The sequence below is a fragment of the Acomys russatus genome, chromosome 32 (genome assembly GCF_903995435.1).
Source record: "Acomys russatus chromosome 32, mAcoRus1.1, whole genome shotgun sequence".
Classification (NCBI taxonomy): Eukaryota; Metazoa; Chordata; class Mammalia; order Rodentia; family Muridae; genus Acomys; species Acomys russatus.
Window position 1 is genome coordinate 25,872,723 of NC_067168.1, and position 17,564 is coordinate 25,890,286.

The following is a 17,564-nucleotide window of genomic DNA, read 5'->3' on the forward strand; positions in this document are numbered from 1 at the left end:
GAGAAAAAAAAATGAAGACATGTTCATTTGTAGAAACAGCACAGATTTTATGTTACAGGATGCAGTGCAGTGAAGATTACTGTTCTGCAATGCTCTTGATTTGGGTCTTTATATTATTTTCCATTTAAATTTAAATTTTTTGTTTGTTTTCTGAGACAGGGTTCCTCCGTGTAGCCTTGGTTGTCCTGGACTCGCTTTGTAGACCAGGCTGGCCTCAAACTCACAGCAATCCGCCTGCCTCTGCCTCCTGAGTTCTGGGATTAAAGGCGTGTGCCACCACGTCCAGCCTTAAAACATTTTTATATCATTTAAAAAAATGAGTTATGGGGGCAACAAGATGGTGCAGTGGGAGCTTGCTGCCAAGCCTGACAAACTAAATTGAATCCTCAGAATTCACATGGTAGAGGAGAGAACCAACTCCACAAAGCTGGTCTCTGACCTTCATATGTACATTGCGGCACACAAGCATCTGCACAAATATAATATAAATAAAACATTTAAAACTAATGTTTTAAGAGTCCACATGATGGTGTTTTTCCCCCTTGACCATTGGAATATTACAATTTCACGTAACAAAAGATAAAAATAAAAACATTGCAGGCTAAATCTACCGACATGTACACATTGAGCACATTTATTACCACAGCCATTAGCAAGTCCTGATGTGACCCCTTGAGTTCAGAAGTCACTGACAGGCCGTCACTGAGCGAGCTCTGGGACTTCCCTGTTGTCCACTATGAGCGTGTGGATAAGCCCTTCCCTCCTCTTCCCGCTGCTGACAGCCTTTATGTAACAGTCATGGTTCCCAACGGTGAAGTGTGTTTCGGTCCCGTCATCTACAAACTCGCCCTAGGACAGCAAAGGAGGAACAAGCATCAGTGGTGCGGACAGCTCTTCGTCCCAGCAGCAGCATCACTTAGAAGCACTGGTGGTATAATGAGGTAATGTGTTGGTAAAAAGTTAAGCACTGCAGAGTCAGAGCTTAAAGCTTGTGTTTCTATGCTTTTACGCGTCTGTTATAAATGGAAAGATTCTTTCCTCATACTCATTAATTGTTTTGATCTTTGAAACAGGGTCTTACTCTGTAGCCAAGCTTAGGCTAAGCCAGAATTTACCGTGTAGCAAAGGCTGACCTCAATCTCCTCTTGCCTCTACATTCTTTTTTGGTCTTATTTTGTTTTTCGATTTGTTTTTCGTTTTTTTTTTTTTTTTTTTTTTTTTTTTTTGGTTTTTCGAGACAGGGTCTCTCTGTGTAGTCTTGACTGTCCTGGACTCACTTTGTAGTCCAGGCTGGCCTCGAACCCACAGCGATCTGCCTGCCTCTGCCTCCCAAGTGCTGGAATTAAAGGCATGCGACACCACCCCCCCCCCCCCCCGGCTCTTTCGGGGTTTTTTTTGTTTTGTTTGTTTTTGTTTTTTCAAGACAGGGTTTCTCTGTGTAGCCTTGGCTGTACTGGACTCACTTTGTAGACTAGGCTGGCCTCAAACTCACATTGATCCGCCTGTCTCTGCCTCCCGGCTTTGCCTCTACTTTCTTAATTCCATCTTTACAACGACCATGATAGAAGTATTCTTATTATGCCCACGTTATAGATGAGAAAAGTGTCACTCTTCAAGGAAAGTATTATTTTCAAACCAGCTTAAAGTTCTGCTTCCTTTGAGGGTAGAATGTGGTTTATAATAAAATGCACACTTTGTAACTAAAACTAGACACCACTGCATCTACTGAGATTTGAAATGTGTCGCCTTAGAAATGAAATTCAGCCGGCCATGGTGGCACATGCCTGTAACCCAGCATTCTGGGAGGCAGAGGCAGGCAGATCCTCCGTGAGTTTGAGGCCAGCCTGGTCTACAAAGTGAGGTCAGGATAGTCAGGGCTACAGGGAGAAATCCTGTCTTGAAAAACAAACAAAACCAATAACAACAAAAATCATACCCTACAGTTAAAATATGGCTGATCTGAAATCTAGTGTGAAACTATGAATGTACATAGCTCACTAATATCTTCCTTTGTTGATTACATGTTAAATTTAACTCACTTTTGCTTTTAGAAATAGGATCTTATTCTATAGCGCAGGCTGGCCTGTTATTAATTATATAGCCCAGGCTAGCACGGAACTCATGGTAATCCTCCTGGCCCAGGTGCTCCAGTGTTCTCCCTAGCAAATGTTGAAATTGTAGATATGAGCCTCCATCCTTGGCTTAAGAGCCTTGATAAGCCAGGCATGGTGGCACACACCTTTAATCCCAGCACTCGGGAGGCAGAGGCAGGTGGATCTCTGAGTTCAAGGCCAGCCTGGTCTACAAACTGAGTCCAGGACAGCCAAGACTACACAGAGAAACCCCATCTCTAAAAAACAAACAAACAAAAAAAGCCTTGATAAATTGATTTAAATTAAACATATTAAAATTAATTAACTTGAATGTTTGAATTAAACCATGTGATTTGAACTTTTTTAGCATACCTGCTAAATGCTCTTGGAGACTTACTACTTATGGCTCACATTATATTTCTGCTGAGCAGCACTAATCCACAGGAAGAAGGTGGGAACAGAACACCAAAGAGAAGAGGAGCCTTGGAGCAGTGTTTCTTACCCGGTGGGTAGAGACCCCTGTGGGGGCTCGAACAACCCTTTCGCAGTGGTCGCCTGAGGCCACCAGAAAACACAGCCGTTTACCTTATGATCCGTAACAATTGCACAAGTACAGGTATGAAGTAGCAACACAAATAATTGTATGGCTGGGGGTCACCTGCCAGGCTTAAGAAATGAAAACTCAGCCGGGCAGTTGTGGCGCACACCTTTAATCCCAGAGCTCGGGAGGCAGAGGCAGATGGTTGGCTGTGAGTTCGAGGCCAGCCTGGTCTACAAAATGAGTCCAGGACAGCCAAGGCTACACAGAAAAACTCTTTCTCGGAAAAACAACAACAAAAAGTTGTTAAAAAAAGAAAGAAAGAAAGAAAGAAAAAAACACATCCACCTTTGTAACTGTCGATTCCTACCTCCTCAGAGACCGTCATGGCGTCTAGTAGATACGATGTCAACTGAGAAAGTGCTCTGAAAACCACCTTTCCTCTTAGTCCCTTAACTCACTTCCCTACACCTCTGACGAGAACAACTACATCATGAAACAAGAGAGGTGAGTGGAGAAGAGAGATGTTCACTATTGCCAACCCTGGTGTTCTCCACCGGGGCACAAGCGTGAGCAGCAGGGACGGCACTTCCTGTGGGGTTTTTTGGTTTTTGCTTTTCTTGTGGTTTTTCAAGACAGAGGTTCTCTGTGTAGCCTTGGCTGTCTTAGAATTCTCTTTCTAGAGCAAGCTGACCTCAAACTCACAAGAGATCTAGTGTTTTTAACCCAGTGACTTCAGCTCCCCCCCCCAAGTCCTACAATTCTCTCTGCCACCAATGTTAGTTCATTTCTGCTTGAAATTCACTGCTATATTTATTTAACCCCAAGCCACAGGGATGTCAGCACCCAACTGCTGAGTACACTGGAGCCTAAATAGCTTTTGCAGGATGCTTGGCCCCTGTGAGTGGTATATGTGACAGTACCCTTTGCTGTCTACCTCCAAGCCAGGTGAATCTCTGTGAGTCTGAGGCCAGCCTGGACTACAGAGTGAGTTCCAGGACAGCCAGGGCTACACAGAGAATCCATAGTTCTAAAGCAAACATACAAAAATTAAAAATAAAAACGAAAACCCCATTTTTAGGAAAGTACCATGTGCTTTGGGTATATGTGCAAACCCTTGCTACCCAAGTGTGATCTGCGGGCAGCAGCAGAGCCAGCACAGAGGTTGAAAGCTAGAACTCGCATATCATCAGTTTTCCAGGGACTGCTACACACGAGTTCTAGATGAGCAAACTATGAGAAGCCCAGCTCGGCCGGGCGGTGGTGGCGCACGCCTTTAATCCCAGCACTCGGGAGGCAAAGGCAGGCAGATTGCTGTGAGTTCGAGGCCAGCCTGGTCTACAAAGCGAGTCCAGGACGGTCAAGGCTACACAGAGAAACTGTATCTCGAAAAGTGGAAGGGGGGGGGGGAATGCGGCGGAGGGGAGAAGCCCAGCTCCTGGAGAAGCAGCTTTCTAATGTGAGTCCTTCTAACCAGGAGGGGCAAGGGGGAGTGTGAGGCGGTGCCAGGTCAGACTGCAGATTGTTTCCGAACGCCCAATGCCCCCAGGGACTGTCTGGCAAAGGTTTCAGAAATAAGAGTAAAAACTAATGACTATGTTGTTTGGTTTTGCTAATACTACCTTGGGTAGTTATAAAATCACCAGAGTTAGAACTTGGTTGTAATGCGTGTTAGAACTTGGTTGTAATGTTTCAACACTTCCAACCCCAACGTTGAGTTGGCTGACGGGGGGGGGGATTAAGTTTGAAAAAAGTAGGGGAAAAGTACTAGAATAAGGAAACGCACAAAGGTCCGGTCACTTACACACAGGCACTAGTAGTAATTGAAGGCTAACTTACCGCTGTCTCTAATATTTTACCATTGCACCAAACATCCATAGTGTTCTTTTCTGTAAAAATAACAACATTTAAATGTTATAATTCTTTATTCAAAGTTAACTTTTTATATTTGTTTTAATTTGTATGTACACGGGTGTTTTGTTTGCATGTGTCTGTGCACCATTTGTGTGCTAGGTGCCCACAGAAGCCAGAAGAGGGCGCCAGATCCTCCTGGACCTATCTATCTCAAATAAGAAAAGAAAAATCTGGGCATGATGGCTCAACCCTGTAACTCTAGCACTCGGGAGGCCGAGGATGGAGGATGGCTTTGAAATTCTGATCCTCTTGTCTCCACTACTGTGGAATTATAGCCACGTGCCATAATAAATCCATTTATTCTGTGCTGTTGTAGAACTCAGGGTACTCTATCAAATAAACGACATGCCCAGGGCATTCTCTTCCCTGTCCCGTCCTCTCCCCTTCTCTCCCCTCCCCACACCCTCTCTGTCTCTCTCTAAGATAGGATCCACTGGGTAGCACAGGCTCTCCTGGAGCTCACTGTGGAGATCAAGTTGACCTCAAACTTGTAGCCACCACTTCCCCTTCATGCTCTAGGGTAGTGTGATTATAGGCATGAGCTCCCACTCCTGGCTCAATAAAGAGAGAGAGAGAGTGGAAGAAGAGGAGGAGGAGGAGGAGGAGGAAGAGAGGGAGAGGGAGGAGAAGCAGCAGCAGCGTGGTGGGGCCTGGCGGCACACGCCTTGGATCCCAGCACTTAGGAGGCAGAGGCCTTCAGATCTCTGTGAGTTCAAAGCCAGCCTGGTCTACAAAGCCAGTCCAGGACAGCCAGGGCTATTACACAGAGAAAACCTGTGTCAAAACAAAACAAAAAGATGGATTGGTAATATAGGTCTTTTTTTTTCTTTTTTTTTTTTTTTAAAGATTTATTTATTATAATGTATACAGAGCTCTGCCTGGATGTACATCTGCAGGCCAGAAGAGGGCATCAGATCACATTAGAAATAGTTGTGAGCCACCACATGGTTGCTGGGAATTGAACTCATGACCTCTGGAAGAGCAGTCAGTGCTCTTATCCACTGAGCCATCTCTCCAGCCCTAGGCCTTTAATTTTTATGGTAATGCACTTGGGAGTCAGAGGCAGGAGAATTTCTGTGGGTTTGAAGTCAGCCAGGACCACACACAGTGGGACCCTGTCTCAAAGGGGTTGGAGCACTGAAGAAATGGCTCAGCAGTTAAGAGCAGTCGCTATTGGAGAGGGCCAGGTTTATTTCCCAGCATCCACATGGTAGCTTTTAACTCTAGCACTAGGAGAATTGGTGTCCTCTTCTGATCTCAGCAGCCGCCAGGGCAGAAGAAGACACTTTGTATTCTGGGTGTGGTGGCAAAAGCCTTTAATCCCAACACTCAGGAGGCAGAGGCAGGCAGATCTCTGTGAGTTCAAAGACAGCTAGGGCTACACAGAAAAATCCTTTCCCAACCCCCCAAGCTATTTTAGTATTTAACTTAACAGTAAACTAGAAAGGCATGGCATCTATGCATTCTCAGTGCCTAGTGCCCTGACTGCTATTTTTGAGACAGTTAATAAATATTATATAAAATGAATCAGAATTAACATGATCATAATAATTTCACTTTAGTGGTAGAAGCAGGACGTAGTAAGGCTAACTAGAAGGTAGGAGCCTAGCTTTAAAGATTCTGATGGGTAGGAGAGATGGATCGGTGTTCAAGATAATTGCCACAGAAGCCTGGGAACATCATGGAAGGGTCTCAATCCTCCTATGGTGAGATGGCGTCAGAGCCAGGAGGCTCCCCTGAAGCTTGTGGGGTAGCTGGCCTGCTGTATCAGACTCAAACAAGGTGGAGAGTGAGCACCAACACTTGAGGTTGCCCTCTGACCTCTACCTGGGCACCATAGAGCGCTTACGCACACAAACGCACACATGTATACCTATTACATGTACGTTATACACACAATATAGACAACACATAAACATTTGTCCTACTTAACTTCAGCTGTCAAGTTGACACAACCTATAGTCATCTTCGGGGGCCTCAATTAATTTTTTAGATCAGACTGGTCTGTGGCCACATCTGTGACAGAGTGTCTGGATTTATGGTCGATGCAGAAGCAAGAGAGCTGAGAGACCAAGCCGGCAAGCAGTGTTCCTCATGATCCCGGCTCCAGGATCTTGCCTTGACCTCTTATCATGACTTTTCCTGAGATGGACTGTGCTCTGTAAGCTAAAGGAAACCCTTTCTTTCTTATGTTGCTCTGGGTCACATTTTTTATCCCAACCGAGAAGAGACATTAAAAAGAAAATCTCCTTTCTCTGGAAATGATGGTTTTCTAGATGAAACCATACCTACAAAAATTTCTTACCTGATTAATAAACCTTAAATTTCTGACTTAAAAATATTTTTGTTTTGATTTTGTTTCTGGAGACAGGTCCTGGCCATCCCAGAACTCCCTATGTACACCAAGCTGGCCTTGAACTCACAGAGGTCCTCCTGCCTCTGCCTCCTGAGTGTTGGAATTAAAGGCATGCGCCACCAGGCCTGGCTGGGGTTTTTTTTTTTGTTTTGTTTTTATTTTTTGTTTTTTTTTTTTAAGATTAAAGTTTTCATTATGCCTATTTGTATGTATCTGTTTGTGGGTATGTATGAGCACACGTGTCCTAGGAAGCCAGTTAAGAATGGCACTGCCTCGAGACAGAGGAAAGGTGGTTGTGAGCCACCAGGTGTTGGTGCTGGGATCTGAGGATTTTTTTTTTTTTTTGAGAGAGGGTTTCTCTGTGTAGCCTTGACTGTCCTGAACTCACTTTGTAGACCAGGTTGGCTGTGAACTCACAGCGATTCGCCTGCCTCTACCTTCCAAGTGCTGGGATTAAAGGCGTGTGCCACCATGCCTGGCAGAATCTGAGCTCTTAGCTGATGAGCCGTGCCTCCAGCCCTGCCTCTGTGCTGTGCTGTGCTCATGGTTGCCTGTTCTGCTGCCTCCGTCCTGCAGCTTTGAGAGGGTTCACAATTTTGTAGTAAAGATAGTACTCAGACCAGCTGTTGTCCACAGACATGCAAATACATAAATCTCATTTGCAAGTGGACTGAGTCTCTGCTGGACATCAAATCGTTTTCCACCTATGTGCAAATCCATTTCAGCGTTTCTGAGCACTCAAGTATATATGTACAAATATAAAGATCTAATGTGGCCTGCAGAGGTTCAAGCTAGACAGGGGTAAGTGGAACGTGGTCTCCCATTCCTAACAAAGAAGTGATCTCCAACCAACAGCTTGCAAAGAAAAAAAAAATCTGTTTTGTCCAGTGGAGTCTCACTGGTATACAAAGCATACTTAAGGGCAGGCCACATACCCAGTAGCAGATGACCAAGATGAAACACACTCAGTGGTGTTTTGAGAAGTTTTTTGGTCTCCTATTGGCTTTGTCTGGGCTTTTCTTTTTTTTTTCTTTCTTTCTTTCTTTCTTTTTTTTTTTTTTTTCCTTCTTCTGGTCTTTTGCTTGTATATTATGGTTTTCAATTTTGTTTGTTTGTTTGTTTGTTTTTTTTTTTTGGTTTTTCGAGGCAGGGTTTCTCTGTGTAGCCTTGGCCATCTTGGACTCACTTTGTAGAACAGGCTGGCCTCGAACTCACAGCGATCCGCCTGCCTCTGCCTCCCGAGTGCTGGGATTAAAGGCGTGCGCCACCACGCCCGGCTCAATTTTGTGTTTTTATTGGTTTTGTTTGTGTGTTACTTTCTGTGTTTCTTGTGATTTTTCCCAACTTCTAAATTCTGGTTTTTGTTTTGTTTTATTTACCTGTTTATTTTCTAAAGAGACAGAGAAAGGAGGCATGGAGTTGGATGGGTGAGGAGGTGTGAGGATCTGGGAGAAGATGGAAGAGTAGAAGGTACAATCAGAATATATTTTATGAATTTTCAATTAAAAAAATACAATCCGCCAGGTGTGGTGGCATATGCCTGTAATCCCAGCACCCGGGAGGCAGAGGCAGGTGGATCGCTGTGAGTTCAAAGCCAGCCTATTTACAAAGAGAGTCTAGGATAGCCAAGACTAACACGGAGAGACCTTGTCTTGAAAAACAAAACAAACAATACAATACAATCCCTTCCACAGAAACAGCCCCAACTTACCCAAAACAATTGTAAAGTTCTGCCCATCCAGAGATAATACCCAGGTGTTGGTGGTTTTTGATCTGTTCTCCACATACTTGCTGAAGCTTTTCCCCTCAATCTCTAGACTATATTTGAAAGCGTAACCTTTGCCAGAAACTATATGTATGGTGGCTTTGGTTTTTGTAGCTCCAATACAGAAGGTTTCTTCGCCCACCAAATGAAACATCCACTCTTTTCTTATCAGTTCCTGGATGATAGAACAGAACAAGTTAAAATGTACAAAATTGAGGGAATTTTAATACTTAACGTTTAAGAAACAGGAAAAACTTCAAGGAGATTGCGAGGGTCCGAATGGCTCTCATAGTCTCATAGATTTGAATGCGTAGTCACCAGGGAGTGGAACTATTTGAAAAGATTAGAAGGATTAGGGGGCGTGGCCTTGTTGGAGGAAGTGTGTCACTGGGGGTGGGCTTTGAGGTTCTAAAACCCATGCCAGGCCCAGTAGCTCTCTGTCTTGCTGCTGCCTGTGGATCAGGATGCAGCTCTCAACTACTTCCCCAGCACTGTTCCTGTCATGCCTGCTGCTGTGCTTCCCGCTATGTTGATAATGAGCTAAACCTCTGAAACTATAAGCAAGTCCCAGTTGAATTCTTTCTTTTGTAAGAGTTGCCTTTGTTGGGCGTGGTGGCACATGCCTTTAATCCCAGCACTCGGGAGGCAGAGGCAGGTGGATTGCTGCGAGTTCGAGGCCAGCCTGGTCTATAAAGCGAGTCCAGGACAGCTAAGAATACACAGAGAAACCCTGTCTCGAAAAACAAAACAAAACAAACAAACAAACAAACAAACAAAAAGAGTTGCCTTGGTCATGGTCTCTTCACAGCAGTAGAACAGTGTTTAAGATCGATTAAAAGCCAGTGCTATTTGTACTTTATGAATTCATAATAGCAAGGTTTAAAAAGTCATTTTGCCCACTGGGCATGACTTTAATGGCAGCACTTGCGAGGAAGATGAAAGTGGATCTCTGTGAGTTTGACGCCAGCCCATCTACCTTGTAGCTTCCAGACTAGCCAGGGCTGCACAGTGAGAGCCTGTCTAAAAAAAGTCATTTTAGGTTTAAATATCAGATTTCATATTCTTTTATTCTGTAACTGATATTAGATTCCTTTTTTTGTTTTGTTTTGTTTTTGTTTTTCGAGACAGTGTTTCTCTGTGTAGCCTTGGCTGTCCTGGACTCACTTTGTAGATCAGGCTGGCCTCGAACTCACAGCGATCCACCAGCCTCTGCCTCCTGAGTGCTGGGATTAAAGGCGTGTGCCACCGTGCGCAGCTTAGACACTAGACTCCTTTATACAAGAAAATAAATAGGTGAAAAACATAACCATTGATAGAAAAGGCCTCAACTTCACATATGAAGAAGTTACACTGATAAAACCAAGCTTCAGGGCTGGAGAGATGGCTCCGTGGTTACGAGTACTCGGTGGTCTTCCAGAGGAACCAGGTTCAAATCCTGGCACCCACACGGCAGTTACAACTGGCTGTAACCACAGACTCGGGGGGATTTTATGCCCTATTTTGTCTTCAGAGGGCACTAGGCAGATATGCAGTGCACTTGCACGCATACAGACAAAACCTCTTCACACCTAAGAACAATAAAATCCTAAGAAAGTAAGCATCACTAGGTGTGGTGGCATACACGTTTCATCCCAGCCTTGGGAAAGCAGAGGCAGGAGGATCGCTTTGAGTTTGAGGCTAGTCCTTTCTATATAGCAAGTTACAGGATAGCCAGAGCTACACAGAGAGACCCCGTCTCAGAGTCTCAGAGATACAGATAGAAGGGGGAGAGAGAGAGACAGAGACAGAGACAGAGAGAGACAGACAGACAGAGAGAGAGAGACAGACAGAGAGAGGGAGGGAGAATATTCAGTAGCATATTTTACAAAGGCACATGATATTTCCTACCTTCCCATCCACATACACAACTCGTTTTCCTGATGTGGTCCCATGTTCAAATTCAATCTTGTGGAGTCCGTCACTTAAATTAACTTCCCAAATAGCTACAATATTTTTCATTTTCCCCAGGCTATAAAGGGGGCAAAGGGAATTAAAAAAAAAAAAAAAGAAATCATTAAAATGGATTAAAACGGTAATAGAATAGCCAATTAATACTCTCAAGATGAAAATATACTATTTTTTTGGGTTTTTTTGTTTTTTTTAAGGCAGGCTGTTATACATTCCAGGCAGCTTACTTTTTTTTTTTTTTTTTTTTAAGGCAGGCTGTTATACATTCCAGGCAGCTTTCAACTTACTATGTAAACCTGATGGTTTAAGTTTGATCCCTGGAACCCACTTAAGTGTGGAAGGGAGAGAAAGGAGTGCACAACATTGACCTTTGACCTCCACATGTGCTTTATAATACACATACTAACACACATGTTTGCACACCATTTAAAAAAAAAAAAAAAAAGAAGAAGAAGAAGAAGAAGAACCCAAGTCCGGTTTTGCGGGCTTCTCAGTGGCTGTGTTCTTTATTCAGAGTCATGTTCTTTTCTGAGAAATGCCAGCCTTCAACTTCCCAATCCTTGTCTATTTGAATCTGTTTTCTTTTTTTTAAGATTTATTTATTTATTATGTATACAATGCACATCGGATCACATTATAGATGGTTGTGAGCCACCATGTGGTTGCTGGGAATTGAACTCACGACCTCTGGAAGAGCAGTCAGTGCTCTTAACTGCTGAGCCATCTCTCCAGCCCTTGAATCTGTTTTCAAAGCCTGCTTTCCTTTGCAGGCATGGTGGCGCATTCCTGCAATTCCCAGCATTTGGGAAGCAGAGGCAGGAGGATATCAAGAATTCAAGGTCATCGTCTGCAGCCACATGAGACCCTGCCCAAAGCAAACCAAAGCAAACCAGCCAGTGGATTCACTAAAAAGCAGCAGTGTGTTCTGGTGATCTCTGATGCAGTGGCTGGTGACTCTGCTCTCATGGTGAGGAAGACCTAAACTTACTGTGCAGAGTGACATCCTGAGATTGTTGCTGGGCACCTGGTACAGGGTCCCACAGGGACAAGAGAGGTGAGTACTTCCAAGCCCAGTCCCTGTGCCCTGGCCCCGACTGGATGGGATCTGCAAGGCCAGAGAGTGCTAGGCTGGCTCAGTGTCCCCTGCCCAGTGCAGATCTTGGCCTTCTGTCTGTTTCCTCTGCATTCAGATACATTTTGGGGCACGCTCCTGAATCTGGATTATTTGCTACTCTGGAATGCACAGCTAAGGGGCCTGTGGGAACCTACCTGACCCACAGGCCACAAAGTTCACTGGGACCACAAGTGGCTTCTGGTTCAGGAAGGAAAGAATTGATCCTGACCTGTGCGGCCCTCAGCACTCATACACCACCAGTTTTAGGGCAGGGACAAGAAGAGCCTCCAGCTGTAACCCATCACCCATGGATAAAATGGACTTTAGAAACATCTATAAATCATTTCCTTTAACGTCTGTGTAATACACTTTCTTCTCAGTAGCCCATAGAATTTCTTTAAAATACCATTTTTAGGCAAACAAAACAAAACAAAACAAAACAAAACAAAAAAACAAAAATCTTAACAAATACAAGAAAATTGAAGTAATTGCTTTTTATTAGAACACAATGGAATAAAACTAGAAATGAGAGGCAAGGCAAATGCAGAAACTATAGGACTACATGAAGAATGGGCAACATATACTTTTTTTTTTTTTTTTTGAGACAAGGTCCTACCCTGTAGTTCAGGCTGCCCTAGAACTTACCATGTAGCACTCCTGACCCAGTCTCCACATGCTGGGGTTACCAGGCTTGGGCTACCTCTTTTGCTAACACATACAGTCTTGAATATGTAATGGGTCATTGATGAACTCAAGAAGAAAGACATAGGTCAAGTATGCCTGAGATGCCACCACTCAGAACACGGCTAAGAGCATTTGCTGCTCTTGTACGGGACCCAGATTTGATTCCCAGCACCCACCTGGTAGCCCACACCCATCTGACGCCCTGACTTCTGTGGGCACCTGGCATGCACATAAGTGCACACACATACATGCAGGCAAAAGACTCATACACATAAAATAAAATGAAGAAATCTAAACAAAAATTGTAAAAAGAACTGACAAGTGGGATTTTGTGATTTTTTCAAAAGCTCCGCACAGCAAATGATGCATGGTGTGTGTGTGTGGGGGGGGGGGTAGCTTACAGACTAGGGGAGGGGTATTTGTCAGAACTTCACCCAACAGGATTAATATCCAGAATATATTGTTCTCAATTAAAAAATTCCAATCAATAAAGGGGAAAAGGAATAGACAATTATAAAAAGACAAGATCTAAAAAGTGTTTAATGGCGCCAGGCATGGTGGTGAACACTTTCAAGCCTAGCACTATCCAGGCAGGCTACACAGTGAGATTAGCTGTGTGTGTGTGTGTGTGTGTGTGTGAGAGAGAGAGAGAGAGAGAGAGAGAGAGAGAGAGAGAGAGAGAGAGAGAGAGAGAGAGAGAAGGGAAGTGGGAAAAAGGAAATTAAGAAATTAACAATAAGCCGGGCGTGGTGGCGCACGCCTTTAATCCCAGCACTTGGGAGGCAGAGGCAGGCGGATCGCTGTGAGTTCAAGACCAGCCTGGTCTACAAAGTGAGTCCAGGATGGCCAAGGCTACACAGAGAAACCCTGTCTCGAAAAACCAAAAAAAAAAAAAAAAAAAAAAAAAAGAAATTAACAATAAATACTGGTAGAGGAACTGTTGTTGTTGGGAGTATAACATAATGCAGCCACCATGGAAATCAGTGTGCAGGTGCCTAAAAAACCTAAAAAAATTATACGGATATGACTAATTTGTTTGTTTGCTTGTTTGTTTGGTTGTTTTTTCGAGACAGGGTTTCTCTGTGTACCCCTGGCTATCCTGGACTCGCTTTGTAGACCAGGCTGGCCTCCAACTCAGCGATCCACCTGCCTTTGCCTCCCGAGCGCTGGGATTGAAGGCGTGCGCCCCCGGCTACAGATGTGACTAATTAAACAATTGAAGGGATCTAATTCAGCATACACTAGACATATCTATACACCTATGCTTATTTGGGCATCTAGTACACTAGTCAAGACATGACATAAGCCCACGTGACCACCAACATGCAAACGGATAAAGAAAAGGAAGGCTGTATAAACACAATGAGCACTGTTTATCCGCCAAGAATGCAACCAAGCTATTTCCTGGACAATGGCTGCAAGTGAAAACCACACCCAGAAAGACACGTTACATTTTTTTTTATGTTGAATCTACATTTTAAAAAAACGACAGCAAGGGCTGGAGAGATGACTCAGAGGTTAAGAGCACTTCCAAAGGTCCCTACTTCAACCTCCAGCAACCACATGGTGGCTCAAAACCATCTACTGTAAGATCTGGTGCCCTCTTCTGGTGTGAAGGTGTACATGCAGTAATAAATAAATAAATAAATCGAAGAAGAAAGAAGAAGAAGAAGAGGAAGAGGAAGAGGAAGAAGAAGAAGAAGAAGAAGAAGAAGAAGAAGAAGAAGAAGAAAAAGAAGAAAGAAGAAGAAGAAGAAGAAGGAGAAGGAGAAGGAGAAGGAGAAGAAGAAGAAGCAGCAGCCGGCAGTAGTGGCGCAAGCCGTTAGTCACAGCACTCAGGAGGCAGAGGCAGGCGGATCGCTGTGAGTTCGAGGCCAGCCTGGTCTACAAAGTGAGTCCTGGGCAGCCACGGCTACATAGAGAAAGCCTGTCTCGAAAAACCAAAAAACATAGCAAAGCAGAATAACACAAACAAGCCCCCAAAACAGGGACTACTAGGAAAAAGGAAGCAGACCAGCAGAGGCTAATGGATGGGGTGCCTGTTGGCGTCGGGTGAAGGTGGAGGTGGGCTGGGGAGGGATGGTCAAAGTATTAATGTCCATCGCTAGAGTCTTTTGGATAGCATAACTCATGAAACTACGGGGAAACTAGTTGCCTGGTCAGATGCTACTGAGGTCTGGCCGTGGCCGCCATAAATGGGTGGCATCAGGCTGACCCTTGCCCCCCAACCTGGGCTGTGGCCTTACCTGTTCAATTGCGGCCTATGGGCAACCTTTGCAAATCAGCGTGTTGGGTCTGATTCCTTAGACTGCAAAGCTTTGCTCCTATAGCAAGCTTTGGGAACTGCAAGCTCTGGGAGCATGCGCGTAGTACACACTACAGGCTACCCTGTGTTCCTTACCTTACCGGTGTAGCTGTCTAACCTAATGCTTTCTTCTCTGCACAAGCCTTCCTCGGCCTTGTACCCGAGACATCACCAAGTTCCGCTCTGTGAGCAACGCCCAACAACAAACGTTGCTAAGAGCCATCCTCACCGGTCGCCTGGCTCCGTTGCTGGGGTGAGCTTGGTGGGCTAAACCCCAGGAACCCGGTGCTGCTCTGAAGCCTGAAGAAGGTAAATCTGCTCGTGAACCACTTTTTGGCATCCTTTCCCTTTTCTCTGCCTTGTGATACTGGAGATGCCTCATAAATAGCCCGGATTGGCTTTGAGTTCACTCTGTAACCCAAAACAAGATCTCAAACGTGCAATTCTCTAGAGCCCACTGTTTCCCTCCTTAAAGATCCAAACTCCTTAAGGCGGACTCCAACACACCCAGGGAGGCAGACGTAAAACTTGCTCTTACATCTTCATTACATGGCTGCTTCTAGAATCATCCTTCTTTGACAAAACTCCTTTCAGTGATGGGCATATTTTGAACCAGGCAGAACAGGACCTTGGTCCAAAACATCCATCCAGTGGAAGAGGCAAACGGACACTGTCACATCTCTTTTATCAAGACACGGCTCCCAGTCATGAAGGCAGAACCCCCTTGACCGTGGCCCTCAGAAGCCCTCGATCCCTTCACCTGTGTTCGTTCTGTTGTTGGGACTATTCGTTGGGGAGCACTCATTGCTTTTATAAGATGGCTGTGCTGGTTAATTAAAGAATTAACAGATACAAAAAAATCAGCTCAAACAGCCGGGCGTGGTGGCGCACGCCTTTAATCCCAGCACTCGGGAGGCAGAGGCAGGCGGATCGCTGTGAGTTCGAGGCCAGCCTGGTCTACAAAGCAAGTCCAGGACAGCCAAGGCTACACAGAGAAACCCTGTCTCGAAAAAAACCAAAAAAAAAAAAAAAAAAAATCAGCTCAACTTAGCACAGAAACATCTTCAGAACGCCCTAGTCTCCTATCCTAATATGGTCCCCCAGGAAGTCGATGGTTCACATCACGGTGGACCAGAGGCAGAGGGAAGAGAGTACTGGAAGAGGCCAGAGCAAGACCGCAAGCAAGGACACGCTCCCCGTAACCTGCTTCCTCTAATTGGCTCCATTTCTCAGTGTTTCACCTCCCTACTGATAAAACCATGATGGACTGGGACTCATGCAGACAATATTCCACTTATTAGGTCAGAGTCCTCAGGTCTGGGAGCTGTCATCACACTGAGGATTGCTTCACTAATTCTCTGGGCATTCTCAGTCCATCAAGTGAGGATTATCCAGCACAGAGAAGTCAGGGGTTTAGGAATACTTATGGGCAGCGGGGTGGAAAAAAGGGATTAAGGGCTGGGAAGTAATTGGTGGCTTAAGTGTTCATGATCACATTTTAACGATTACAGTGACCCAAATGTCAGCTCTGAAATTGGTGATTTTAAAAAATGAATTAAAAGCAAGCATCAAGGAGTTTGTGAAGTAGGTTACGTCTAGAGGGGTTAGTCTTAATTAAGAGTGGGCAAGACAGGTTAAGCGTGAAGAATTCGTTCAGGTTTCTTGGTTTCATAAGGATGCAGGAAGGGGCCATTTGCATAGGCAAAACAAGCCCTCTGGTGGCTGGAGAGATGGCTCAGAGGTTAAGGACAGTAGCTGTTCTTTCCAGAGGTCTTGAGTTCAATTCCCAGCAACCACACGATGGCTCACAATCACCTAAAGTGAGACCTGGTGCCCTCTTCTCATGTGCATGCATACATGGAGGCAAAACACTGTATAAATAATAAATTTTATTTTAGTTTTATTTTTTTGGTTTTTCAAGACAAGGTTTCTCTGTGTAGCCTTGGCTGTCCTAGACTCGCTTTGTAGACCAGGCTGGGCTCGAACTCACAGTGATCTGCCTGCCTCTGCCTCCCGAGTGCTGGGATTAAAGACATGCACCACCACACTCTTTTATTTTCTGTGTGTGGCCGCCCTATCTGCATGTACACCTGTGTGCTAGAAGAGGGCATCAGATCCCATTGTGTGGTTGCTGGGAAATTGAACTCTTAACTGATGAGCCATCTCTCCAGCCCCATCTCCTGGTAGACCAGGCTGGCCTCGAACTCACAGCAATCTACCTGCCTCTGCCTCCCAAGTGCTGGGACTAAAGGCATGCGCTACCACCACCCGGCACCTCCTGGGAGTCTTAATCTTCCAGGCACCTTGGTCTCAGACTTGTCAGGCAAAACAGAAAGCAACACATTTCTATGGTGTAGACGTTGTCAGGAAGATTTTGTTATTTCTGGAGCTTGATGGTAGTGTAAGGAAAGGGTGTTCCAACTTTGGGACTGGTAAAGCAGATAAAGTTTCTAGGTGCTAAGCAAGCACAGTCTGGGAGAGAGGACAGTGTTGACAAGAGGAAACAACCTATTGATTAGGTCAGGAGATCTTGGAAGCGATCTGACTGAATCCCTAAGCAGACTGAGCTATAGCGATTCTGCTGAGAGAGCTCTGCTTTGTACCCGACCTTGAACTGGAAGAATTTCCAAGCGGAGGACTTCAGAGTAGCTCTCTCTATGTTATTTGTTTTTATTTGTAAGATTAATGCCTATAATAAATGATTATTGAAAGAATGAAGAAGAGGGATAGTGGTATACAGAGTGCAAGTTTCCAGAGGTGGGACAGGATTGGCTGATGCCCTCCCCCACAGCCTTGGCTGTCCTGGACTCGCTTTGTAGACCAGGCTGGCCTCGGAACTCATATCTAT

At 44.8% G+C, this 17,564-nt stretch overlaps 1 protein-coding gene across 1 annotated transcript; it reads right to left on the minus strand.

The window, feature by feature from the left end:
• Positions 1–547: 547 nt before the first annotated feature.
• Positions 548–10,688, minus strand: Faim (Fas apoptotic inhibitory molecule). Its single transcript, XM_051140325.1, has 4 exons — positions 10,554–10,688; positions 8,613–8,841; positions 4,471–4,520; positions 548–849 (listed from the first exon to the last, which is right to left on the minus strand). The coding sequence occupies exons 1-4, from the start codon at positions 10,662–10,664 to the stop codon at positions 700–702; spliced, it is 540 nt and encodes a 179-aa protein (XP_050996282.1). The 5' UTR covers positions 10,665–10,688; the 3' UTR covers positions 548–699.
• Between the last annotated feature and the right edge of the window lie 6,876 nt (positions 10,689–17,564).